This window comes from Oncorhynchus clarkii, chromosome 30 (assembly GCF_045791955.1).
Source record: "Oncorhynchus clarkii lewisi isolate Uvic-CL-2024 chromosome 30, UVic_Ocla_1.0, whole genome shotgun sequence".
NCBI classification, from domain to species: Eukaryota; Metazoa; Chordata; class Actinopteri; order Salmoniformes; family Salmonidae; genus Oncorhynchus; species Oncorhynchus clarkii.
In genome coordinates, this window is record NC_092176.1 from 42,466,603 (window position 1) to 42,494,169 (window position 27,567).

The following is a 27,567-nucleotide window of genomic DNA, read 5'->3' on the forward strand; positions in this document are numbered from 1 at the left end:
TATTGTCATTTTAATCCATAGAGACGTGAAGGAGAAGCTCGTCGGATGTTGATCTCTTCTCGGCTGAGTCCTCATTTGGGACCAAATAATCGATTGCTATTTCATTGCAGTTCACCCAACATTATTAGGCTCTGCTAGAGTCTCCTCTGTTCCTTAAAATCACCCTGGAATAGGTCTGTTTTATAATCAACTGAATACAATTTAATATACAAATATCTCAAAACAGCAGATTTAACTAATGAGTACATCTAAGCCATTCCAGTTGCAAAGAGGAACCAGACAAGTGTGTCCATTTTCACCGTTGTTATTTACAGGCATCAAGTATACATGATGCTATCATAACATTATTCTCAATGCTGATGCCCCTTCGACCAATTAGAAAAGGACGGGATACAACATGTATTTCCATTCGTTGCTGTCGAAAAAGAAAACCCTGCGACTCTAATTTTTGCCCAACATGTTTACATTAATTATAAGTAGTCCCTTTTCACAGTGTGTACTCAAATAGCTTCTGAAGTTTTGTTGCTTGTATGATCATTAATGGTACGGCTGTTTACATTTTGGAGATACAAGGTTTACTTACTGTACATCAGCGACGATTTGTCAGTTTTAATCATATCAAAAACAGTCTTAACATCTTTCATTTGTCAATTTTGAGATTAAATATTTTGCGGATATGTGATGATAGTATAACAGGCCAGAGCTCTTGAGAGTATAGCTGTGTTCTGTAACAATGGGCATATCATTTTCAGTGCTCTGAATCTGAAATTTGACAGCACTAAAATGTCCATCTTTTTAAATATTCTGTATGTTGATTAATTGCAGGTAAAATTATTGTGGGACAGTTATTCAGCCCTTGTTGGTTACATCACAATGTCAACCACTCTGATCCCAGAGGCTACTGATCTTGTTATTGGCCAGTCCAAGACGCTTGACTTTATCCCTCAAGGCTTCACGTTTCCGGCCAATCTCTGATTCTTCCTTCAGCATCTCGTCCAAGTCTTCTCTGTTCAGCAGGCCCAGCATCTCACTGGACAGGATCCTGGCTGACTCCTTCAGGATGAAGTAACGGATCAGCATGGGCACCTGGTCCGCCAGTCGCTGCACCACGATCTGAGAGAGAGGTAGGCGGGAGAGGAGAGGAAGGGCGGGAGGGAAAGGACTAACGATTTAGATGTAAACATTGGTTTCGTCAAAGCTAGCGTGTGAACATCAGAGCTAGTTAGCGATCGAGTTGTTATGGGTTAATTAGTTGGGGTTAATTAGCGACTTAAGAGTCAGCTATTTTAGCCACTACGGTTAGTAGAATTAAAGGGGTTGGCTTAGATTAACAACACGCTGGGATTCGTACTGCTGCCGTCCTAACCATCTCCAATTCATCTTTTCATTCAAAATACAATCTGTCATCACTGGCGCTAGAGACGGCTGCCTGGCACAACTCGTCCTGCGCTCTTTAATCTATGTCTGCTGACATTTGGATCTCCATGTTGTAAACTAGCGTTGCGTTGTACCTCAAAGTATGAATTGAGGAGTTCAGGGTACTTGCTCCTGGTGTCATAACCTGAGCAGTCGGTTTTCCCTGGGGTTTCCTTCTGTGCTGGCGTCAGTGTTCGAGCAAAGATTTCATCCTGTGTGTACATCTGCATCTCCATCTCAAACTGCTCCTCGATCCTGTCCATCACAGTGGTTAACTGCTGTTTCTGGATGTCATCAATGTTGGTCTAGGAGATCAAACAAAGAGTAAGGATGTAGTATATAAAAAAAATATTTTTAAAATTTGGTAAAAACAACTCATTTCACGTAATAGGTGTAGAAACGGCTATTCACAAAATAAAATTACGTTAAAAATAAAAAAACAGCATTTAGACGGATGAGCAGTGTGTATTGTGACAGATCATACCACAGTTGTTAATGTACTGTTACGTTACCATTGAAAAACGCTGAAGGCAAGGATAATTCTCAAAGCTGTTTTTGGACACAACAAAAAAGTGCTTCTGCACCAGATCTGGAAAAACGCATACAAATGCATACGTTAAGGACTTATGATGTTTTCCCTTACCTCCACCACTACGGTACTATTCAATTCCCTTACCTCCACCACTACGGTACTATTCAATTCCCTTACCTCCACCACTAAGGTACTATTCATTTCCCTTACCTCCACCACTACGGTACTATTCAATTCCCTTACCTCCACCACTACGGTACTATTCAATTCCCTTACCTCCACCACTACGGTACTATTCAATTCCCTTACCTCCACCACTAAGGTACTATTCAATTCCCTTACCTCCACCACTAAGGTACTATTCAATTCCCTTACCTCCACCACTACGGTACTATTCAATTCCCTTACCTCCACCACTAAGGTACTATTCATTTCCCTTACCTCCACCACTACGGTACTATTCAATTCCCTTACCTCCACCACTACGGTACTATTCAATTCCCTTACCTCCACCACTACGGTACTATTCAATTCCCTTACCTCCACCACTAAGGTACTATTCAATTCCCTTACCTCCACCACTAAGGTACTATTCAATTCCCTTACCTCTGTCACTAAGGCACTATTCAATTCCCTTACCTCCATCACTAAGGTACTATTCAATTCCCTTACCTCCGTCACTAAGACACTATTCAATTCCCTTACCTCCATCACTAAGGCACTATTCAATTCCCTTACCTCCATCACTAAGGTACTATTCAATTCCCTTACCTCCATCACTAAGGTACTATTCAATTCCCTTACCTCCATCACTAAGGTACTATTCAATTCCCTTACCTCCATCACTAAGGCACTATTCAATTCCCTTACCTCCACCACTAAGGTACTATTCAATTCCCTTACCTCCACCACTAAGGTACTATTCAATTCCCTTACCTCCACCACTAAGGCACTATTCAATTCCCTTCCCTCCACCACTAAGGCACTATTCAATTCCCTTACCTCCATCACTAAGGCACTATTCAATTCCCTTACCTCCACCACTAAGACACTATTCAATTCCCTTACCTCCACCACTAAGGTACTATTCAATTCCCTTCCCTCCATCACTAAGGCACTATTCAATTCCCTTCCCTCCATCACTAAGGCACTATTCAATTCCCTTCCCTCCACCACTAAGGCACTATTCAATTCCCTTCCCTCCACCACTAAGGCACTATTCAATTCCCTTCCCTCCACCACTAAGGCACTATTCAATTCCCTTCCCTCCACCACTAAGGCACTATTCAATTCCCTTACCTCCACCACTACGGTACTATTCAATTCCCTTACCTCCACCACTACGGTACTATTCAATTCCCTTACCTCCACCACTAAGGTACTATTCAATTCCCTTACCTCCACCACTAAGGTACTATTCAATTCCCTTACCTCCACCACTAAGGTACTATTCAATTCCCTTACCTCCACCACTACGGTACTATTCAATTCCCTTACCTCCACCACTAAGGTACTATTCAATTCCCTTACCTCCACCACTACGGTACTATTCAATTCCCTTACCTCCACCACTAAAGGTACTATTCAATTCCCTTACCTCCACCACTAAGGTACTATTCAATTCCCTTACCTCTGTCACTAAGGCACTATTCAATTCCCTTACCTCCATCACTAAGGTACTATTCAATTCCCTTACCTCCATCACTAAGGCACTATTCAATTCCCTTACCTCCATCACTAAGGCACTATTCAATTCCCTTACCTCCATCACTAAGGCACTATTCAATTCCCTTACCTCCGTCACTAAGGCACTATTCAATTCCCTTACCTCCATCACTAAGGCACTATTCAATTCCCTTACCTCCGTCACTAAGACACTATTCAATTCCCTTACCTCCATCACTAAGGCACTATTCAATTCCCTTACCTCCATCACTAAGGTACTATTCAATTCCCTTACCTCCACCACTAAGGTGCTATTCAATTCCCTTACCTCCATCACTAAGGTACTATTCAATTCCCTTACCTCCATCACTAAGGCACTATTCAATTCCCTTACCTCCATCACTAAGGCACTATTCAATTCCCTTACCTCCGTCACTAAGACACTATTCAATTCCCTTACCTCCATCACTAAGGCACTATTCAATTCCCTTACCTCCGTCACTAAGACACTATTCAATTCCCTTACCTCCATCACTAAGGCACTATTCAATTCCCTTACCTCCATCACTAAGGTACTATTCAATTCCCTTACCTCCACCACTAAGGTGCTATTCAATTCCCTTACCTCCATCACTAAGGTACTATTCAATTCCCTTACCTCCATCACTAAGGTACTATTCAATTCCCTTACCTCCATCACTAAGGCACTATTTAATTCCCTTACCTCCATCACTAAAGGTACTATTCAATTCCCTTACCTCCACCACTAAGGTACTATTCAATTCCCTTACCTCTGTCACTAAGGCACTATTCAATTCCCTTACCTCCATCACTAAGGTACTATTCAATTCCCTTACCTCCATCACTAAGGCACTATTCAATTCCCTTACCTCCATCACTAAGGTACTATTCAATTCCCTTACCTCCATCACTAAGGTACTATTCAATTCCCTTACCTCCATCACTAAGGCACTATTTAATTCCCTTACCTCCATCACTAAGGTACTATTCATTTCCCTTACCTCCACCACTACGGCACTATTCAATTCCCTTACCTCCATCACCTCCATCACTAAGGCACTATTCAATTCCCTTACCTCCACCACTACGGCACTATTCAATTCCCTTACCTCCACCACTAAGGTACTATTCAATTCCCTTACCTCCACCACTAAGGTACTATTCAATTCCCTTACCTCCACCACTAAGGCACTATTCAATTCCCTTCCCTCCATCACTAAGGCACTATTCAATTCCCTTACCTCCACCACTAAGGCACTATTCAATTCCCTTCCCTCCATCACTAAGGCACTATTCAATTCCCTTACCTCCATCACTAAGGCACTATTCAATTCCCTTACCTCCACCACTAAGGCACTATTCAATTCCCTTACCTCCACCACTAAGGCACTATTCAATTCCCTTCCCTCCATCACTAAGGCACTATTCAATTCCCTTCCCTCCACCACTAAGGCACTATTCAATTCCCTTCCCTCCACCACTAAGGCACTATTCAATTCCCTTCCCTCCACCACTAAGGTACTATTTAATGTTGCTTTATTGACATTCAGGCATTATGTATTTTCAAAGCATCCAAAACATTTACAAGACATACAAATGGAAAGAAAAATGAAAAACATGAATGGGAGTGTTTGTTGTCTTCGACTAGCAGGGGGTCTCTGGACGGCTGTGTCATTCACCTCCTACACCCGAACCCCCCCACCACGGAGTGAGGATCAGTATCATGTGGAGGTAATTAAGTGTTTTGTGTGTTTAAAAAAAAAATATATATATCAAAAGTAAATCATGTAATGATGTACATCCAAAGAATAGCATGTGTGTGTGTGTGTTCTATCTAATGGTCACTCACTGTCCCTCACTAATGGTCACTCACTGTCCCTCACTAATGGTCACTCACTGTCCCTCACTAATGGTCACTCACTGTCCCTCACTGTCCCTCAACATGATTAAATATTGGTATCTAATGGTCACTCACTGTCCTTCAAGCTATGACATGATGAAATATTGGTATCTAATGGTCACTCACTGTCACTCACTGTCCCTCAAGCTATAACATGATTAAATATTTTTTGCCAAATATTAGTGTATTAAAAACAAAATCAGTATAGTAAAAAATGAAGTGAAAGTACCTTTGATTTTCTGTAGTGTGTCCATAGCTGGATTTTTCAGTTCCCCCACCAGTTTCTGGACTACACTTTCAAATAAAGTGTAGTTATTGAAACCTGGGAGTTCTCGTCCTCTGTGCTTCTGGTCAAATTCATTGACCACATCTTGGGTCATTTTGTGGTCTAAATTGAGGGAAATGGAAGTTATAATCATTTTTGGGGGGGTAAAATAAATTAAATAATGAGAAATAAATACTATTGTGTTCCATTACTTATTGCGAATAAGAATTGATTTATGAGGGGGTGCATGCTTACACACTTACCAGCATTACATATGTTTATAGTATAAGTACAAACTATGAATATTTGTGAAATAAAGTGAAAATAGTTATTGCTGTGCAATATCCCGACCAATAACCTGTTTATCGATTTAAAATGGTGTACTTACAACCTGCCCTGGAGTGTCCAAGCTTTTCAAACCATTTTGCAAATATGTTTTGCATGTTAATGAATAGATTTTCATCGTTCTTCAGCTCCCCTCTGCACAGCTGATCAATCTTGTAATTGAACTGTTTTATCACCTGAAACAGACCACAGTAAATAACAGGTGAAACAGGCCACAGTAAATAACAGGTGAAACAGACCACAGTAAATAACAGGTGAAACAGACCACAGTAAATAACAGGTGAAACAGACCACAGTAAATAACAGGTGAAACAGACCACAGTAAATAACAGGTGAAACAGACCACAGTAAATAACAGGTGATGTGGGGTTTTTTTTAAACCAACTTTACAGACTCAAGCTTTTATTTTATTTGAAAATGAATCGGCGCCCGATTCATACCGATACAACTTTATATTAATGATGACAGCTGATAGGTTGAGTGATTACTCACCTCAATAAGGTACTTCCTCTTCCCTACAGGATCCACGGGAGGACCACCCTCATACTTAGTCAATTCCGTCTGATAAACCCACAGCTGCTGTTTTATCTGATCAGCCATCTGTGGCATGGATTTCTGAAAGACAAAAAAATATATATATAACATTATTGTCATTCAAGATACCTGTTGGTACTAGGGGGCAGTATTTTAATTTTTGGAAAAATAACGTTCCCAAATTAAACAGGATATTTTGTCAGGACAAGATGCTAGAATATGCATATAATTGACAGCTTAGGATAGAAAACACTCTAAAGTTTCCAAAACTGTAAAAATATTGTCTGTGAGTATAAAGCCTGAGAAAAATCCAATCCGGAAGTGACTCATCTTTTGAAAGCCCTGCGTTCCGATGTGTCCCTATTGAGCTGTGAATGCCCGATCAACCAGATTATGCTTTCTACGTATTCCCCAAGGTGTCTACAGCATTGTGACGTAGTTTTACGCATTTATGTTGAAGAATACCCGTAGGTGGCTTCATTGCGCAAGTGGTCACCTGATGCTCCCAGAGAAATTCTCGGGTAAAATACAGAGGTAGCCATTATTCCAATCGCTTCTACTGAGAAACCAATTGTCCCGTTGATATATTATCGAATAGATATTTGAAAAACACCTTGAGGATTGATTATAAACAACGTTTGCCATGTTTCTGTCGATATTATGGAGCTAATTTGGAATATTTTTGGCGTTGTCGTGACCGCAATTTCCGGTTGATTTCTCAGCCAAACGTGAAGATCAAACGGAGATATTTCGCCTAAAAAATAATATTTTGGGAAAAAATTTACTTTGGCTATCTACCTGGGAGTCTCGTGAGTGAAAACATCCGAAGTTCATCAAAGGTAAACGATTTAATTTGATTGCTTTTCTGATTTCCGTGACAAGGTTGCCTGCTGCTAGCAAGGCATAATGCTATGCTAGGCTATCATAAACTTACACAAATGCTTGTCTAGCATTGGCTGTAAAGCATATTTTGAAAATCTGAGATGACAGGGTGATTAACAAAAGGCTAAGCTGTGTTCCAATATATTTCACTTGTGATTTTCATGAATAGGAAGATTTTGATGGAAGATTTATGTCCGTTGCGTTATGCTAATTAGTGTCAGATGATGACAACGGTCCCGTTCACGGGATGGGGTGTCACTGGAGGTTAAGCACCTATTCTGGTTGCTACTGCCCCCTGGGGATGGGATGTGGAAGTGTTCTATCTAACTGTGCTCCTTAAGCAAATAACTACCTCCATTCCAAACTAGAATGCATAAGGGACAGATGATTAGAAGTTGGCCTAACTTGGATGTGGTTGACCAGGGTTTGGGTGAGTCTAGCGGCTAGGCACTTGGTGGTTACCCTTTCTTCATCCAGGAGGGAGCTATACATTGAAAAAGAGAGAGACAAGATATAGTGGAAGAACATACATTGTACCTTTAGTGTCAAGAGGTCGAGAAACAGGTAAACGGTTCACCTGAATTCGTCGTGATTTTCGAAGAAGTCCCTCTCCTCCTCGATGGCGTCATTTATGGTGACGCCATCGTTAATTTGTTTCTGACCACGACATTTCACAATGACGTAGCCCATATTGAGAGGGATGATTTTATTGCGAACAATGTCCAACACGTCCTTCTCTGTTCCCCTGTCAATCAGGTCTGGCTTCGTCAGAATGGCTGGAAGACAGAAAAAGACACGCATAAGGAAAACATTACTCTTAGAGCAACAACAACAACAACAACAACACATTGAAGACATTTCAGTGCAAATAAACCTTCCCTGTAGTATGTTGTTATTATTTAGTCTACTTTGTATGATTTCTTTACCCAGAGTTCTTGTGCCTTCAGGATCCACTTCTTTGGCCATTTTCAGAGCTTCTGTTGTTGCTATGTCAACATTGCATGGCACCACCACCAAGTTAATGGTTTTTTGTTTAGATAATATTTTCAGAATGAGACGTTTAATCTAGAGAGAAAAGCCAGAAGACATGACTGGTGTGGTTTTGTTTTATCAATCTTGGTAATGTCACTTTTTATGGATGTTTTATGTATTGATATGTCGATTTCACACTACTTGAATCGAAAAAAGATTGGCTAAAATCCGAAAGTTATCAAAATCAAGTCTCACTTGGGCTCCAATGTCTTCTGGTTGTCCTTGTACTGGTACCCTGGCGATCCCAGGTAAGTCTATCAGTGTCAGGTCACACACTGAAGAGGACATGATCTTCAAACTGATCAGTTCATCACATATACCCACTCCCTCTCCTGCTAACTCGTTCTGGGCTGTTAAATCAAATTGAAGAAATATGTACAGTGGGGCAAAAAAGTATTTAGTCAGCCACCATAATTTGCAAATTAATTAATTAAAAATCCTACAATGTGATTTTTCTGGATTTTTTTTTTCCCTCATTTTGTCTGCCATAGTTGAAGTGTACCTATGATGAAAATTACAGGCCTCATCTTTTTAAGTGGGAGAACTTGCACAATTGGTGGCTGACTAAATACTTTTTTGCCCCACTGTATGTACACTAGAACCTCAACGGTACATTCAGTTATGGATTGACCAGACAAACTAGCAGGCACTATCGAACTGGGACTTTTTTTTTAAAACCCCCCCAACAAAAGCGTCTACAGACCAATGTAAATGTTGTTTACATGTACTAAACACATTGTATATGTTCAAGATCTGGCTAAATGATCAGAAAATGCATGTAAATATGCAATACATCGTTTCTACAAGATTTTGTTATTTTTTAAATAGATTACACAAATCGTAACATTTAATCTAACACTTTTTTATGCAATACATCGTTTCTACAAGAGTTTATGCTGTTTTTTTTTAAGTAGATTATACAAATAGTAACATTTAGTCTAACCTTCTTTAACGTGTCCCGCGACTTCTGAGGGGTCACCAATATTAATACGTTTGTCTCTGTATGAGATGACAGCCTTCCACGCCACTCCGCTGACATAACAGAGTCTGAGTTCCAGTGGACACCTGGTGACGATACCTGGAAATGTAACATGAAGTTACAATATAACCAACGCTATATGAAAAAAAAAGTTTTCTGGTGAGCATTGATCTGTGCAGGGGCAGACTGAAACAATCATTCAGGCTGGGAATTTGACTCCATCCCAAGCCACCCTGTTCACGCAAACCACCAGAACACTCATTTTGTAGGCTAACCCTATTTGTTGATGTAACGGATACCAAACTGGTTATAAATTTGGCCACTATGTTCATCTGGGAAGAAAGTTATCCACATTACAAAATAAAAACATTTGGGACTTACCAACAAGTAGCCTATGGGTGCACCCTCATAAACTCTATAGGAATACACCAATCATAGCACATACAAATGTACAAGGCTAGCCACACAAAACAAATCCTTGGACTGAGGACGGGCAACATAATGAAATTGATTTTCAGTGCTTTCGCTGTCCCTTTCTATTTTCTATCTCTCTCTCTGTCTGTCTGTCTCTCTGTGTATGTCTCTCTCTCTCTCTGTCTGTCTCTCTCTCTCTCTCTCTCTCTCTGCACATCTAGTTGCTCTGCAGAATGAGATTAACATTGTAAATAACTTAAACTTGTATTACTTGTGCAGTCATCGATTTGCATGTCCCTCCCCGATTATAGTCCTACTGATAATCTCATAATAAAGCACATATTAATCTAAAATCATAGCCTCCATGTTTAGGTTTGTGCTCTGAGTCTGACTCTGCACTGACCACCATCTCCACGTTCTGCAGGAACACCTGAAGCTCTGGTGCTGCTGCTTCCTTCTGCACCTTTGCAAAGAAAATATTATATTATCATACTCACTATCATTAGTGTATCAGTAGGCTACATTAAGAGTGGTCTCTTAATTTGGAGTGGTCTCTTTTAATTTGGAGTGGCCTCTTTTAATTTGGAGTGGCCTCTTTTAATTTGGAGTGGCCTCTTTTAATTTGGAGTGGCCTCTTTTAATTTGGAGTGGCCTCTTTTAATTTGGAGTGGCCTCTTTTAATTTGGAGTGGCCTCTTTTAATTTGGAGTGGCCTCTTTTAATTTGGAGTGGCCTCTTTTAATTTGGAGTGGCCTCTTTTAATTTGGAGTGGCCTCTTTTAATTTGGAGTGGCCTCTTTAATTTGGAGTGGTCGCTTTAATTTGGAGTGGTCTCTTTAATTTCTCCCAGAGCTGTATATGATTGTAGTAACTTGTAATGCTGGTACTAATGGCGCTAATGATCTTTGTCATTTCCTGTGCTGTACACAAGCTACTGTGTTACGTTCATGATGTTTTATGGTTAGGTTACTGTAGCCTGTTTCTCTGTACAGTGGATGTGCACTTTCTTTTTTTTTGACTGACCTGGTCCCTTACTGGCGAACATGTCACTTATTTTGCAGCGTCTGTGGCAAGGGCCTTTCTCTTTTTTGTTATATTCTCTCCCTCTCTGCTCCACCTTCCCTCTTCTGACCGCCCATTTCGCCGTGCGACTTGTCTCAAATGTTATCCGTAGAGAGGCAGGTAGACGGTAGACGGTTGGTTATGTGCGTTGCGGAGAGACCTGATGTCATTTTTGGTGCGGGGACACTGCAGCGAGATTCGCGCCTGATGCGTGGATTCTAGTCCCTCCTGAGGCGTGGATTCTAGTCCCTCCTGAGGCGTGGATTCTAGTCCCTCCTGAGGCGTGGATTCTAGTCCCTCCTGAGGCGTGGATTCTAGTCCCTCCTGATGCGTGGATTCTAGTCCCTCCTGATGCGTGGATTCTAGTCCCTCCTGATGTGTGGATTCTAGTCCCTCCTGATGCGTGGATTCTAGTCCCTCCTGAGGTGTGGATTCTAGTCCCTCCTGAGGCGTGGATTCTAGTCCCGCCTGATGCGTGGATTCTAGTCACTCCTGAGGCGTGGATTCTAGTCCCTCCTGATGCGTGGATTCTAGTCCCTCCTGATGCGTGGATTCTAGTCCCTCCTGAGGCGTGGATTCTAGTCCCTCCTGATGCGTGGATTCTAGTCCCTCCTGAGGTGTGGATTCTAGTCCCTCCTGATGCGTGGATTCTCCGTCAACTCATTTTTTTATTTTACCTTTATTTAACTAGGCAAGTCAGTTAAAGAACAAATTCTTATTTTCAATGACGGCCTAGGAACAGACAATGGGCAGCTGGCAGGGGCAGCTCCTTCTCTATCCCAATGGATCTCAGGTAGTCTATTCCTGCTTGCTATATTATTGCTGGTTAAATTGACTATTCACCGCAGGCCAAAATTACCCTCAGGCCACCGGGAAATGTCCCGGTGCTCCCGACGGCCAGTCCGCCATTGGATCTGTGTCAGGTCTTGTGGAAACTCTGTTAGGTACATGCGTGGAATTGCTATTTGAAGTGGGGACAACAGTATACCACTGTCAGGGCAGCCGTGAGGGCTGAATGCACAGCAGCAGTAGGTCAATGCACCAGTATTAAAAACTAGTTTCAAAAGATTGTTGTTTTATTAAATTGAGTCTGTCAAATGTCATAGTATATCCTTATGGGTAAAAATGTCACAAGAATAATCTAGTTTAAATTTATAACGAAGCTTTTTTTTGTCAAAATAGACCAACAACAAAACAAAGAAATATCGCCAAAAAAATTTACATTCACTCAAGTAATGGAACAGTTTCGATAACTGGATCGCTATATAGCCTAATAGTTCCATAATAACATTAGACGCCACAGAACAGAGTATCTTACCATTCCCTCTGGGCAGTGCCACCCCAGATAGGGCCTCAAGCACAGAGCTCTTTCCTGAACTCTGGTCTCCCACCACAGCAATGGATGGCAGAGGCAGCTCCTTCTCTATCCCAATGGATCTCAGGTAGTCTATTAAGTCAATGTAGGGCCTGACCCGCTCAGCCATCTGGTCCTGGAATTGTCCACTTATTGGTTCACTGGAAAAAGCATTTAAAGCAATGAAATGTGCTTCTACATCTGCATTGCTTGCTTGTTTGGGGGGGTTTTAAGCTGTGTTTCTGTATAAGCACTTTGTGACATCGGTTGATGTCCAAAATGGCTTTATAAATACATTTGATTGATTGATTGGTTGATTGAAAGGATGAATGATTATTTGAAATGACCAATGTATGGCTAAATAGATTTTCCACTAATTTTTTATTTATTTATTTCACCTTTATTTAACCAGGTAGGCAAGTTGAGAACAAGTTCTCATTTACAATTGCGAGCTGATTGGAACATACAATGCACAAAGGAACTATAACATGTTCTATTAATTACATTTAGATTTACACACTTTCACACTGTTTACTTAATATATGCATGAATAATTATCATGGACTAAAGATTGAATCCTTTTGCCAAATGCAGGTATTCAAAAAAATTTAGTTACACATGCAGATTTTATTTTATTATTATAATTTTTTAAAATTATTATTATTATTATTTTAATAAATGAGAGTTTTCAGAATTTTTTTTTTTTTTTCAGAGTTTTCAAATTTTGTGAGCAATACAGTGTTTCTGTACATTGTAACGGTGCCTAAAGAAGTTAGAAATGAAGCCAGTATGTCATTGTCACAACCTGCAATAACGTTACACCTGATCCATCCTCATGATTTGTCTATTTAACATTACCTTGTTTATTATCCTTTCCCTCTCAACACAATATATCATCCAATCACATTTTACATTTAGATTATGACTGTTTACTGTTGTAATTTATGTACATGCCCAGTTCCTAAACTTAGAATTTGTATCAACAAAATCATATAAAATATCAAAATATTGTACACAAGAACTATTCAACAAGTGGTTTGGATTCGTTTTAAAATAATCTCACCTCATTTTTAAAAAATTGAATTGCCAAGGAAACAACAAAAAAAGTTAATAAGAGTATGTTCTCTTGGATGAAATCACTTCTATGAAAACGACATGCACAATCACATGTATTTTGTCCTGAATACCCATAAACCTCAGCGTAGTTGTGATATTGTTCCAAAGTGCTTGCACACCACCCATTCTTTTTCCTGATTGCTGATGGTGATATCCTCGGAGTTGTAAAATAATCTTGGTGGCATTCTAGAACATTCTACTTACACCAACGGTCAAACTTGCAAATTGAAGTAGTTTGGGTGTCAGGTAAATATTTAGAAGTTTGTCCCCCCCCCCTAAAAAAAATGTGTGCTGTCTGTTTTCTACTTCCAAAGTTATCTCTAATAAGTTTACAAGAACAAAATACAAAAAAAAAAAAAACGGAATTTAAAGGGGCATTAAGCAAAAATAAACAAATAAACCTGGTAAAAGAAACGGTCTATCTGGCAAGTGGTGGAAGTCATAAACATCCGTTTGAGTCCCAGAATTAACTAAAAACTGTAAATTGGATAACTGGTCATGAAGTCAGCATTTTTTTTTTTTAAACGAGAATATCTGAGATTTAAGGAATCGATGACGTCTCCACTTTCCTTGGCATATTTAATGGTTGGGTTTTGATTTCAATCACGCCCACTAACACAGGATGGTAATGCCTAGGGTACAAAGCTACTTGTATTCGTAAAATTGTCAGTTTATAGACTTGGATTGGATTATACAAAAAATCAGAAAAAAACAAACAGAAGTGTTTTAAAATTCCCCAAAATTCTCTTCTCGGTCAAATTTCTTAATGAGGAAGAAGAAAATCAAGGTGAAATCAGTCAGTTCAACCTTTCAGATCCCTGGCGGAGAAAGGAAACAGTGAGTGGACGTAACTTTTATCTCTATAGGAAGAGCCAATCAGATCATCAGTTTCACTGATCAACTCAGCAACAATAACGGCTTTACATAACAGTTTCAGTTGGCAACATTTTGAAGAATGCAATCGATATAAACCGTAATCATTTTAGAACCATCTGACTTTTATTGAGATCTATAAACTGTATGGCTGCTTCACTGACATTCTCACCTACATTCACCTTCGTCAGTTAAGATTTGTCTCATTAAAAATGTGTTTCTTAATGTATTTTTGTGTGTGTTTTTGCCATCTTTAGCAACAAAAAAAAAAAACATTCTTAAAAATCTCAGGTTTCCGGGTTCAAGTCTTGGCCAGGGTCACCCCTGATTTCGCCAAAGGCCTACATTGGTGTCAGAAATGGGATTGCACTGAGTGAGGCCAATTAAACTGTTTTCTGTAGACGAAGAAAGGGTGTAGTGTAGTGACTGTACAATACCTAGCGACTTTTCAAAAGAGGTTTTGACCTTTTTTGGCATATTGGTTTAAAGGGTCGTTCCATGAAATTAGTGCCATTTCGATATTTTAAGTATAAATTGTGCACAAATATTGAATTTTCAAAAGCCTGTGATATTGAATGAAGTGCCCTTTAATATAGACCACATGAACAATTCAATAAATCAGATTGTGTTATATGAATAAAGACTTGCTAATTCATAATTTTGACATATCTTCTAGGATGATTTTAATCCACCTAAGCCCCAAAATTTCTCCAAGTCTCACAATCGTTGTAACGCAACCATGTCCCTCATTTTAAGGTCTACCCTGTTACGTGAACTGAACTCTTGTTTTAATATGGTGAATAGTTTTTTTTCTCCAAAAGAAACATTGAATATCTAAATCATCAAAAGCAGGTGAGCTGGTTCTACTCTGTCTGGTGTTTTGTGGTGGAAAACTGAGCAAGTTGAGCATAACACATAAACCCTGTTAACCATAGATAGACAGGATAGAAACGTTTCTAACCATTTCTATTTTTTTTGTGAAGCTTGTATTCAATTGCCCCTCTCTGTTGCACACAACAAGCTTGCATTCCCCCTGTCACAAAGGGGATTTATGGCTGATTTAGGATTATTTCAATCCCTATTACTTTAATAGGCCCTTACTATATATATATATATATATATATTTACATCTTAAGATGTGATTTTTATTAAGTTGAACATGTGCTCTTTATGACAGAATGTTAAAATGAGGTGAAATAACATGTGCTCTTTATGACAGAATGTTAAAATGAGGTGAAATAACATGTTTTTTTTACAAAGTTATACTCCAAAAAGGCACCTAATTGGTCGAACGACCCTGACGGTGTTAGACTGACAGTTGCAGGGACCTGTGTTCAAGACCGGGTCGGGGCTACCCCTCAAATCCGCCACAAGAAATTGTATTAAATCCTACAAACATTTAATTTAAAAGAGCATTGTAATGTACAGAACAGCACACTCAAGTACAGTTTTTCATCGAGTACTGGCTTAAATGAAAGAACACCAGAGATAGAATGCATTATGGGCTTTTATTTATTATTGTTTAATTTTATTAAATAGTTTGGTCTATGGTCTCATCTCCGAAGGAATGCTCCTCGGGGCCAAATGCTGATGACAGTTAGCCCGAACCCCCCTCCAAACATAAATAACTTACTCACTAAGGGGAAGGGACACAGGGAGCAACAGTTGGATCTGAAGATTAAAGACAATGATAATTAGATGTAAAACAGATGCATGTGAAGAATAGAACAAAAGTGTTTTACGCTGTAATAAATTATTATAGGAAATGTTTATTAATGAAAGCGCACTGAGTGCAGAAATCAAAAACATTGTTTAATGTGATTGGTTGAAATCAGACATCTGCAATTTCATGACTGTCCTGTAAGGATCAGAATGGTCAGATCAGACTGGTGGGAGGTGACAGTAACCAGGCCTCCATCTCTCCCACAGAGGGGAACAACCGAAATCTCATAAATCAAATTTCTCAAACATACAAGTATTAGGCACCATTTTAAAGATAACATTTTTGTTAATCCAGCCACAGTGTCTGATTCCAAAAAGGCTTTACAGCGAAAGCTCCACAAACGATTATGTTAGGTCGCCAACAAGTCACAGAAAAACACAGCCATTTTTCCAGTCAAAGAGAGGAGTCACAAAAAGCAGGAATATGGATAAAATGCATCACTAACCTTTGATCTTCATCAGATGACACTCATAGGACTTCATGTTACACAATACATGTATGTTTTGTTCGATAAAGTGCATATTTATATCCAAAAATCTCATTTTACATTGCCGTGTTATGTTCAGTAGCACTGCAGTGATTTTGCAGAGAGCCACATCAAATTACAGAAATACTGATAATAAACATTGATAAAAGATACAACTATTATACATGGAACTTTAGATAAACTTCTCCTTAATGCAACCGCTGTGTCAGATTTCAAAAAAACTTTACGGAAAAAGCATACCATGCAATAATCTGAGTACAGCGCTCAGAGCCCAAACCAGCCAAAGAAATATCCGCCATGTTGTGGAGTCAACATTAGTCAGAAATAGCATTATAAATATTCACTTACCTGTGATGATCTTCATCAGAATGCACTCCCAGGAATCCCAGTTCCACAATAAATGTTTGATTTGTTCGATAAAGTTCATCATTTATGTCCATATACCTCTTTTTGTTAGGGCATTTGGTAAACAAATCCAAACGCGCGTGCAAGTCCAGCGGAAAGGTCCAAAGTCCAAAAAGTTATATTATTGGTTGTAGAAACATATCAAATGAAGTACAAAACAACATCCTATAGATTGATTAATGTAAATCTTCAATAATGTCCCAACCGGAGAATTCCTTTGTCTGTAGAAAAGCAATGGAACGAGAGGTAACTTTCACATGACCGCGCCCGTGGCTCTCTGCCAGACACCTGACCCAAGCAGCTCTCATTCAGCCCCCCTTCACAGTAGAAGCCTGAAACAATGTTCTAAAGACTGTTGACATCTAGTGGAAGCCTTGGGAAGTGCAAGATTACCAATATCCCACTGTATCTTCAATCGGGGCTGAGTTGAAAAACTACAAACCTCAGATTTCCCACTTCCTGATTGGATTTTTTTCTCAGGTTTTCGCCATATGAGTTCTGTTATACTCACAGACATCATTCAAACAATTTTAGAAACTTCAGAGGGTTTTCTATCCAATACTACTAATAATATGCATATATTAGCATCTGGGACTGAGTAGCAGGCCGTTTACTCTGGGCACGCTTTTCATCCAAAAGTGAAAATGCTGCCCCCTATCCCAATGAAGTTAAATAAACTCTTCCGTTGTGCCACAAATTCCTAATGAGTTAATTGTTACATGATTAATTTAATCGGGTAACAATTAAACATAGTAAGTGGACAAAATAAGTAACAGTCATCAGATTAACGAAAGTAAAGTCACGACAGCATGTACGGCTAACCAACCACGTAATGTGATATGTATGATTAACATGAAACGCTAGCTGAGCGTTGAACCCAATAGTGCCGAAATGCGGGAAAAGTCCCAGTCTTTAAAAGTCTCCGTCCAGTTCAGACCTGCCGAGTGCTTTGCAAATACAATAATGAAGGGCCCCTGCAGCTATATGCATGAGTGTAATTGGACACTTGCCAACTAATGTAGCCATGGCTAGCTATGGTAAAAGAACCATTGAGCTTAGAGGATAGCCAATAGATTGGGCTTGGGCCAGACATATGAGGTGTAGCAGAGCATGACCGGTAACCTAGTTTCTGGAGAGCGAGGGTGGAATTTATGTAAGTTACTTACGAGGCGGCAGGGTAGCCTCGTGGTTAGAGCGTTGGTCTAGTAACTGGAAAGTTGCAAGTTCAAACCCCCGAGCTGACAAGGTACAAATCTGTCGTTCTGCCCCCTGAACAAGGCAGTTAACCCCACTGTTCATAGGGCCGTCATCGAAAATAAGAATTTGTTCTTAACTGACTTGCCTGGTCAAATAAAATGTGATAAGGTGCGTCTCGGTGAAGGAGTCAGGCGCAGGACAGGGGACGCCACTAAACAACAATTGGATCTAAAGATTGAAATCAATTATTAATTTGAGGTAAAAAAAAAAAAAAAGAGATGCATGCAAGGAAAATAACAAAAGTGAGATTTTTCTGTAACGGAAAGTAATATATTACATTTTTTAATAAAGTATGGCGCGCTGAGTGCCCGAATCAAACATTTGCTGATGTGTTTAGCCATAGAACAACACCACCTATGCTGTACTGTGATTTGAACCATATCATGCATGGAGTATGAAACAATAGGGACACATGATAAAGTGTCTGACTCTATGCCGGCCTGTGAATGCTTCAAATTGTTACATTATTTGACCTTTATTTAACTAGACAAGTCAGTTAAGAACAAATTCTTATTTTCAATGACGGTCTAGGAACAGTGGGTTTAACTGCCTGTTCAGGGGCAGAACGACAGATTTGTACCTTGTCAGCTGGGGGGGTTTGAATTTACAACCTTCCGGTTACTAGTCCAACGCTCTAACCACTAGGCTACCCAAACCTGAGAGGATTGCCAATGGATTGGGTCTAACATATGAGGTGTAAGCGCCTAGTGCGGCTGCTGTGGTTGTTGATCCAGTTCGGAACGAGTCACCAGCTGAGATGGTTGAGAGGAAAGAGAACACCTTTTATATTAAGAAAGAAGAGAAGTAAAAGCAGATCGGGGGGGGGGGTTGAAGAAGAGGGATGAATAGAGAACGATGATGAGGAGCAGAGCGGGGTCATGCGTGAAGATATATTAACATTTAAAGCAAGAGAATGGATTGAGTGTCAATGCGAGCTTTTATGATAGTACCCCCCGGGGGAACCTGATTTAGCTTAAGAGTGAAGCTATATAGTGATTAAGGTTGAAAAGACCGGATTAGAAAATAACTAAATCACCTGAAGGAATAAAAGTGATAGGAAACCCACTGAGACGTTGTCAACGCGGAGGGAAACCGCTTTGTCTGAGGGCTGCGAGCATACGCTATAGAATAGAACGTAGCTTAGTATCAGTCATGCTGATTGAATATGAATGGGCAAAAGTGGCACGAGACAAAGCAACCAGACCTAATAGTTGCCTGAAATACTGTGAATCACCTAGTGTGCTTTGGCTAGGCCTATGAGTTGAGGCCCACTATAGAGTAACGTAAGGTCAATGAACTGCAGACTACTGAGCCTGAAAATCCCCTAAAAGTACACGGCTGGGAATCACCGTAGTAAACCTGTACTCGGAGGGCCAACTGTCTAACACATAACGAGATCTCGACGTTATCAGGCATAATCTGCCTGATAATCCATAGAAACTGTAAAACCAACCGTGAAAAGGCACTTGAGTAAAAGTGTTATGAAGTGCTGAGTGCTAAAACAGGACACGCAGGTTCCAAATTAACCATGGCCCCGCCAGCAGTAAGGGAAACACAGAGGTCGAATCCATTGCTGGGTAGCTTTCATTTGCAAACAGAGGTTGGTGACTGTGGGACCAACCGTTGTTAGATGGGTAGGAGGTTTGAAGCTTGCATAGAGATGCATTTCCCCGAATCAGTTTGGGCAAGATGTAACTCGGTTCTTAGAAACTTCACCTGTAACAATGAAAGAAATTATTAGAATGATAATTAACATGAATAGGCTACAGGCAACATAACTGAAGCTGAATGTCACAGTTCTTAGTTGATTTTTGGGACAGTGACAATAGTTTTGTTGTTTTGGCTCTGTACTCTGAAACGATACAATGCCTGTGAGGTTAAAGTGCCTGACTGTCAGCTTTAATTTGAAGGTATTTTCATCCATATCGGGTGAACCGTTTAGAAATGTCAGCACTTTTTGTACGTACTCACCCCAATTTAGGGGACCAGAAGTATTGGGACATTTTGTTGTTTAAGTCATTTCAGACGCCGAAAGGGTCGATTTTAATACATTTTAGACGAAGGCTGTAATGTAAGAAAAATGTGGAGAAAAAAAAAATCACGTATATGTGTATTAAAATAGTCAAACGTTTAATATTTGGTCCCATGCAATGATTACCTCAAACTTGTGACTCTTCAAACTTTTTGGGATGCATTTTCTGTTTGTTTTGGTTGTGTTTCAGATGTTATATGGCGTTCCCTACATTAAAATATAATTGATAGAGATACGAGGAGAGTGGTAGCGAGGGGAGAGGAAACAGAACGACACGGTAAGAGGAAAGAGTAGGCCAGTGGGTAACACACCTGGAAGAAACGTGACATGATTCAAATAGACTTGATGAGAGAATGAGATTGCTGCCAGTAAGCATTTAATTGAACGGTGAAGTCTATCCTGTGTATATTACACAGTGCATTTGGAAAGTATTCAGACCCCGTGATTTTTTTTTTCTCCACATTTTTCTTACATTGCAGCCTTCGTCTGTTTTGGCCGGGGTGTGGTTCTCAATCAGGGACAGTTGTCTATCGTTGTCTCTGATTGGGAATCATACTTAGGCAGCCTTTTTCTCTTTTGTTATTGTGGGTAGTTGTCTTTGTTAGTGGCACTACAGCCCTTGTAAGCTTCACGGTCGTTTCTTTCTTTCTTGTTTTGTTGGCGACATTTTTATAAATAAAGAGAAAATGTACGCTCACCACGCTGCGCTTTGGTCCAGTCATTTTCAGGATGACGACCGTGACACTGATGATGATATGTTTTGTATTCATTCCCACTACGCCTGTAGAATAGGAAACAAAGGGAATCATGTTATACTGAATGACGATGAGCACTCAGACCAGCCCACCGGATTGAACTTTCGTAAAACTACATAAAAAAAATCATTCTGACATGTGATATGTGATCATATGAGCATAATGACACATTGAAAGAATTAAGTAATACTAACTTTGAAAAGACGCAAGTCAGCATTCCAGCAACGACAGATAGCAGCATAGTAAATCCATAAAAACTTTATACCTTCAACTGTAAGTATATAAAAATGTACAGTATGAATGACTCGAGTAATAAACCAGAAATGATATACCGCTCAAATTTTTATTTTTGTCTCCTCCCTTTCTTCACATTCTTTGTCTTTATGTTTGTTGACTTCATTATAAAAATAAAATGCAATATTATTTGTCACATGCGCCGAATACAACAGGTGTTTCACCTTACAGTGAAATGCTTAGTCCTTAACCAACAATGTTTAAGAAAAATAAGGGTTAAGAAAATAAATATTCACGGAATAAATTAAAGTAAAAAATAAAAGAGGAACAAAAATCAGGAGTCTTATGTCTCGGGGGTAGAAGCTATTCAAAAAGCCTCTTGGTCATAGACTTGGCGCTCCTGTACCGCTTGCCGTGTGGTAGCAGAGAGAACAGTCTATGACTAGGGTGGCTTCAAATCAAATCAAATTTTATTTGCCACATACACATGGTTAGCAGATGTTAATGCAAGTGTAGAGAAATGCTTGTGCTTCTAGTTCCAACCGTGCAGTAATATCTAACAAATAATCTAACAATTTCACAACAACTACCTTATACACACACAAGTGTAAAGGAATGAATAAGAATATGTACATATAGATATATGGGTGAGCGATGGCCAAATGGCATAGGCAAGATGCAGTAGATGGTATAGAGTACAGTATATACATATGAGATGAGTAATGTAGGGTATGTAAACATTATATAAAGTGGCATTGTTTAAAGTGACTAGTGATACATTTATTACGTCCAATTTTTTATTATTAAAGTGGCTGTAGTTGAGTCAGTGTCAGTGTGTTGGCAACAGCCACTCAATGTTAGTGATGGCTGTTTAACAGTCTGATGGCCTTGAGATAGAAGCTGTTTTTCAGTCTCTCTGTCCCAGCTTTGATGCACCTGTACTGACCTCGCCTTCTGGATGATAGCGGGGTGAACAGGCAGTGGCTCGGGTGGTTGTCCTTGATGATCTTTTTGGCCTTCCTGTGACATCGGGTGGTGCAGGTGTCCTGGAGGACAGGTAGTTTTCCCCTGGGGATGCGTTGTGCAGACCTCACTACCCTCTGGAGAGCCTTACGGTTGTGGGCGGAGCAGACCTCACTACCCTCTGGAGAGCCTTACGGTTATGGGCGGAGCAGACCTCACTACCCTCTGGAGAGCCTTACGGTTGTGGGCGGAGCTGTTGCCGTACCATCAAAGAGAAAGGAAATCATAAATGTCCACCTATTTATACACAGTGCATTCGGAAAGTATTCAGACCCCTTTACTTTTTTCCAGATTTTGTTACGTTACAGCCTTACTCTAAAAGGAATTAAATTGTTTGTCTTCATCATCAATCTACACAGAATACCACATGAAGGCAAAGGAAAAACAGATTTTTTTTCAATTTGAGAAAAAAAGAAGAAAACAAGAAATATCACATTTCCAGAAGTATTCAAGCCCTTTACTCAGTGCTTTGTTGACGCACCTTTGGCGGCAGCGATTACAGACTTGAGTCTTCTTGGGTATGAGGATACAAGCTTGGTACACCTGTATTTAGTGAGTTTCTCCCATTCTTCTCTGCATGTCCTCTCAAGCACTGTCAGGTTGGATGGGGAGTGTCGCTGCACAGCTACTTTCAGGTCTCTCCAGAGATGTTCGATCGGGTTCAAGTCCAGGCTCTGGCTGGGCCACTCAAGGACATTCAGAGACTTGTCCCGAAGCCACTCCTGAGTTGTCTTGGCTGTGTGCTTAGGGTCATTGTCCTGTTGGAAGGTGAAACTTCACCCCAGTCTGAGGTCCTGAGCACTCTGGAGCAGGTTTTCATCAAGGCTCTCTCTGTACTTTTCTCTGTTCATCTTTCCCTTGATCCTGACTAGTCTCCCAGTCCCTGCCCACAGCATGATGCTGCCACCACCATGCTTCACCGTAGGGATGGTGCCTGGTTTCCTCCAGACGTGACGCTTGGCATTCAATCTTAGTTTCATCAGACCAGAGAATCTTGTTTCTCATGAGAGACCTTTAGCTGTCTTTTGGCAAACTCCAATCGGGCTGTCATGTGCCTTTTACTGAGTAGTGGATTCCGTCTGGGCACTCTACCATAAAGGCCTGATTAGTGGAGTGCTGTAGAGATGGTTGTGCTTCTGGAAGGTTCTCCCATCTCCACAGAGGAACTCTCTAGCTCTGTCAGACTGACCATCAGGTTACTGGTCACCTCCCTGATGAAGGCCCTTCTCCCCCGATTTCTCAGTTTGGCCGGGTGGCCAGCTCTAGGAAGAGTCTCGGTGGTTCCAAACGTCTTCCATTTAAGAATGATGGAGGCCACTGTGTTCTTGGGGACCTTCAATGCTACAGAAATGTTTTGGTACCCCCCCTTTTTTAATATACTTTCCTTTATTAACCTCCAACCCTACCACCCCTCCCCCAATTGGAGAAAACTAATGAACAACAATGTTTAGGCCTGTATTTCCAGCTTATACATACTATATACATTTTATGGACACAGTCTATTTTACAATAGTTCTATTTTGTTTGTTTTTACTCCTGTCCTTCTTCTACCCTCAAACCTCTCCCATCTATTTCTGATGTCCATCCGGTTTGATTTATATTTTCTCATATCTTTCAAACTGTGCTCTTTCACAAAAGTTCTTAACCTTTTTACGTTTTACATTTTTACGACTCACGGCTCTCAATCTTCGCCTCTCCTGAGTCTGTACAGGAGTTGCAGCGATGGGACAAGACAGTAACTACCAATTGGGGAGAAAGAAATAATGACGTGGGTTTAAAGAATGGGCAAGAAAAGGGTATTGTTAAAGTAACGGATTTATACAATGAAAAAGGGCTCATGTCGTTTGAAGAATTAAAGGATATATTTAACTTACTACAAAAGCATTTTTTCAAATACTTACAATTGAGAAGCTTTATTTTTTCCAATTTATAACAATCTGCCCTACAACCTCCTTTGACCACTTTAGAAACGTGTTCTGTTAATATGTGTTATGGGAGAGGTCACATTACGTATGGGAAAATATTACTCATAAAAACAACTCTGAAAGTAAGAGATTTTCAGATATTTGAAGATATTTCAGCAGAGGATTAGGGTATGATATGCTCTAGAGCTCAGACAATAAACACCTGTCTGAGATTGGGTAATGAGAACATCACCACTGTTAAGCTCCACAAATGTGACCCTAATATCCCAGACCTTTGTGTTAAATGTAACACATATTTAGGCACCTTGTATCATTGCCTGAGGGAGTGTGCTGAGATAGAAAAGTTTTGTAACTCAGTACTGGTCTATATCTCTGAGATTACCTCTACCCCAATACCACTAATCCCTAAACTTTGCATCCTAAATCTTCACCCAGAGAAGAGCAATTCGGAACGGTCTTCTAGTTAGACTTAGGAGGCGTGCACACCACCCACCGCTTCCGAGTATATTACTCGCTAATGTCCAGTCCCTAGTTAACAAAGTTGACGAGATCAAGGCAAGAGAGACATCAGTGATTGTAACATATTCTGTTTCACGGAAACCTGGCTCTCTTGGGATATACTGTCGGAGTCCGGCCAGAATCCATCTGGATTCTCAGTGCATCGCACTGGAATAAACATCTCTCCAGGAAGAAGGACGGGAAGAAGAAGGGCGGGGGTGTATGTTTCATGATTAACAATTCATGGTGTAATTGTAAAAACATACAGGAACTACAGGTCCTTTTGTTCACCTGACCTAGAATACGTCACAATCAAATGCCGACCATATTATCTCCCAAGAGAATTCTCTTTGGTTATTGTCACAGCCATGTATATCCCCCCTCAAGCCGATACCACGACAGCCCATAAGGAATTTCAATGGACTTTATGGAAACTGGAAGCTATATATCCTGAGGCTGCATTTATTGTAGTTGGGGATTTTAACAGAGCAAATTTGAGAACAAGGCTACCTAGATTCTATTAGCATATCAACTGTAGCACTCGCGCTGGAAAAACACAGGACCATTGTCCCCTCCTTTCGGCAAATCTGACCACGACTCCATTTTTCTCCTCCCTTCCTATAGGCAGAAACTCAAACAGGATGTACCCATGCTAAGGACTATTCAACGCTGGTCTGACCAATCGGAATACCGCTTCAAGATTATTTTGATCACACTAACTGGGATATGTTCCGGGTAGCTTATGATAATAATATGGACGTGTACACTGAAACAGTTACCGAGTTTATCAAGAAGTGTATAGGAGATATTTGTACTCACGATGTACCCACTCTACCCTAACCAGAAACCGTGGGTAGACGGCAGCATTCGCGCAAAATCGAAAGCAAGAACCACCCCATTTAACCACGGCAAGGTGACGGGAATACGGCAGAATACAAAACAAAGTAGTCATCCGCAAACAGTTAAAATGTCGAGAGACAAAGTGGAGACGCAATTCAACGGCTCAGACACCAGACGTACGTGGCAGGGGTCTACAGACAATCACGGACTACAAAAAAAAAGGAAAAGCAGTCACGTTGCGAACAGCATCGTCTTGCTTCCAGACAAACTAAACACCTTCTTTTCCCGCTTTGAGGATAACACAGTGCCACCAACGCGGCCAGCTGCCAAGGACTGTGGGCTCTCCTTCTCCGTGGCCGACATGAGTAAGACCATTTTTCAGTTTTTGATTTGTTAAAAAAAGTTTGAAATATCCAATAAAATGTCGTTCCACTTCATGATTGTGTCCCACTTGTTGTTGATTCTTCCCAAAATAATACAGTTTTATATCTTTATGTTTGAAGCCTGAAATGTGGCAAAAGGTCGCAAAGTTCAAGGGGGCCGAATACTTTCGCAAGGCACTGTATGTAAGAATGATGTTCATTGACTGTAGCTCAGCATTAAGCTTGAGGCTGTGGATCTGAACCCCGCCTTGTGCAATTGGGTCTTGGACTTCCTGACGGGCCGTCCCCCAGGTGGTGAAGATAGGAAACGACATCTCCACTTCGCTGATCCTCAACATTGTGGCCTCACAAGAGTGCGTGCTCAGCCCCTTCCTGTACTAACCTGTTCACCCATGACTGTGTGGCCATGCATGCCTCCAACTCAGGTGAAGGAATGGTGCTTTGTCTAGATGGAGGCATGCTAACTTGTGTCACTGGCATAGAGGGCGTTGGCGGAGTGGCCTGTCCCCCGTGCTCCATGTTGGCTGTTGACCGCGGGAGCCTCCGTGGACTGTGTGCCATGCTGTACCAGAGGAGCAGATTGGGAAAGAAAGGCAGATAGGTCAGGTCCATGTGGAGTGGTGGTCAGGTCAACTCCCTGTTCGCTCCTCTCCAGGAAGGATGAGACCATCCGTGCCTCCTCCAATTCCATTCTTGTTTAACAGTGCCACAGCTGCTGTGCCAGGTCTTTGGCAATGAATTCCCATTCCTGTCATACAGCTTGGGGTAGCCACTCAGCTGTTGTTGACAGAATAATTGATGTGGTGGTCTTCCAACATGGCCGCCAGTAAGCGTCATACATCACCCTGGCAACCCTCTAAAGTGGCTTTTGAAAGACGCAAGTCAGCATTCGTCCAACGACAGATAGCAGCATAGTAAATCCATAAAAACATTATACCTTCAACTGTAAGTTTATAAAAAATGCACAGTATGAATGACTCGAGTAATAAACCACAACTGGTATATGGCATTACTGCTTGCCGGCCCAACCCGACTCAGTTTTTTATTTTTGTCTCCTCCCCTTTATCTTCAAATGATTTGTCTTCGTGTTGTCACCTTTATTCCCATCATCTTCTCTTGTTCACCAACTGTCTTCTTTCTGTCCATCTGTCTGCGTCTTTAACTTCTGTAACTACCTACTCACCTATGTGAGAATGCTGTTCATCGACTACAGCTCAGCGTTCAACACCATAGTGCCCTCAAAGCTCATCAATAAAATCAAGGACCCTGGGACTAAACACTTCACTCTGCAACTGGATCCTGGACCTCCTGACGCCCCCCCCCCCCCCCCCCCCCCCCCCCCTCCCCCTCCCCCGCATGTGACTAATACATTTTGATTTGATTTGATTATTCCGTCTTCACAAATGACAATAACAACCCTCGAAGGAAATCATAAAAGTCGGGCCAATATACTGTATATAAAGATTCATAGGACTATAGCTTTACTACAGTACCTAACATCCATAATATGGAGCTTCTTCTAGCAACTCAAAAGTTAATACAAGGTCAAGCTGCCATGATATATGTGTCAATTACTCTGGTCCCCAAAACGCTATACTCCATGATCAAAACACATAA

The 27,567-nt window shown here is 40.7% G+C and overlaps 1 protein-coding gene across 1 annotated transcript; it reads right to left on the reverse strand.

Annotated features, from left to right (window-relative positions):
* Window positions 1-876: 876 nt before the first annotated feature.
* On the reverse strand, window positions 877-26,288 carry LOC139389559 (interferon-induced GTP-binding protein Mx2-like). Its single transcript, XM_071136376.1, has 13 exons — window positions 26,155-26,288; window positions 12,364-12,560; window positions 9,536-9,670; window positions 8,788-8,942; window positions 8,487-8,625; window positions 8,138-8,336; window positions 7,966-8,044; window positions 6,637-6,759; window positions 6,188-6,320; window positions 5,764-5,922; window positions 1,929-2,005; window positions 1,512-1,721; window positions 877-1,113 (listed from the first exon to the last, which is right to left on the reverse strand). The coding sequence occupies exons 1-13, from the start codon at window positions 26,286-26,288 to the stop codon at window positions 877-879; spliced, it is 1,977 nt and encodes a 658-aa protein (XP_070992477.1).
* Between the last annotated feature and the right edge of the window lie 1,279 nt (window positions 26,289-27,567).

Bases quoted from the DNA above. Each gene is read 5' to 3' on its own strand.
- LOC139389559 (XM_071136376.1), bottom strand. From the start codon at position 26,288: ATGTTGAGGATCAGCGAAGTGGAGATGTCGTTTCCTATCTTCACCACC. The intron at 12,561-26,154 runs GTCAATGAACAT...TGCTTTTTCCAG, and splicing joins AAGCTTAATGCTGAGCTACA to TGAACCAATAAGTGGACAAT. The intron at 8,626-8,787 runs GTGAGACTTGAT...TTTTCTCTCTAG, and splicing joins CAGAAGACATTGGAGCCCAA to ATTAAACGTCTCATTCTGAA.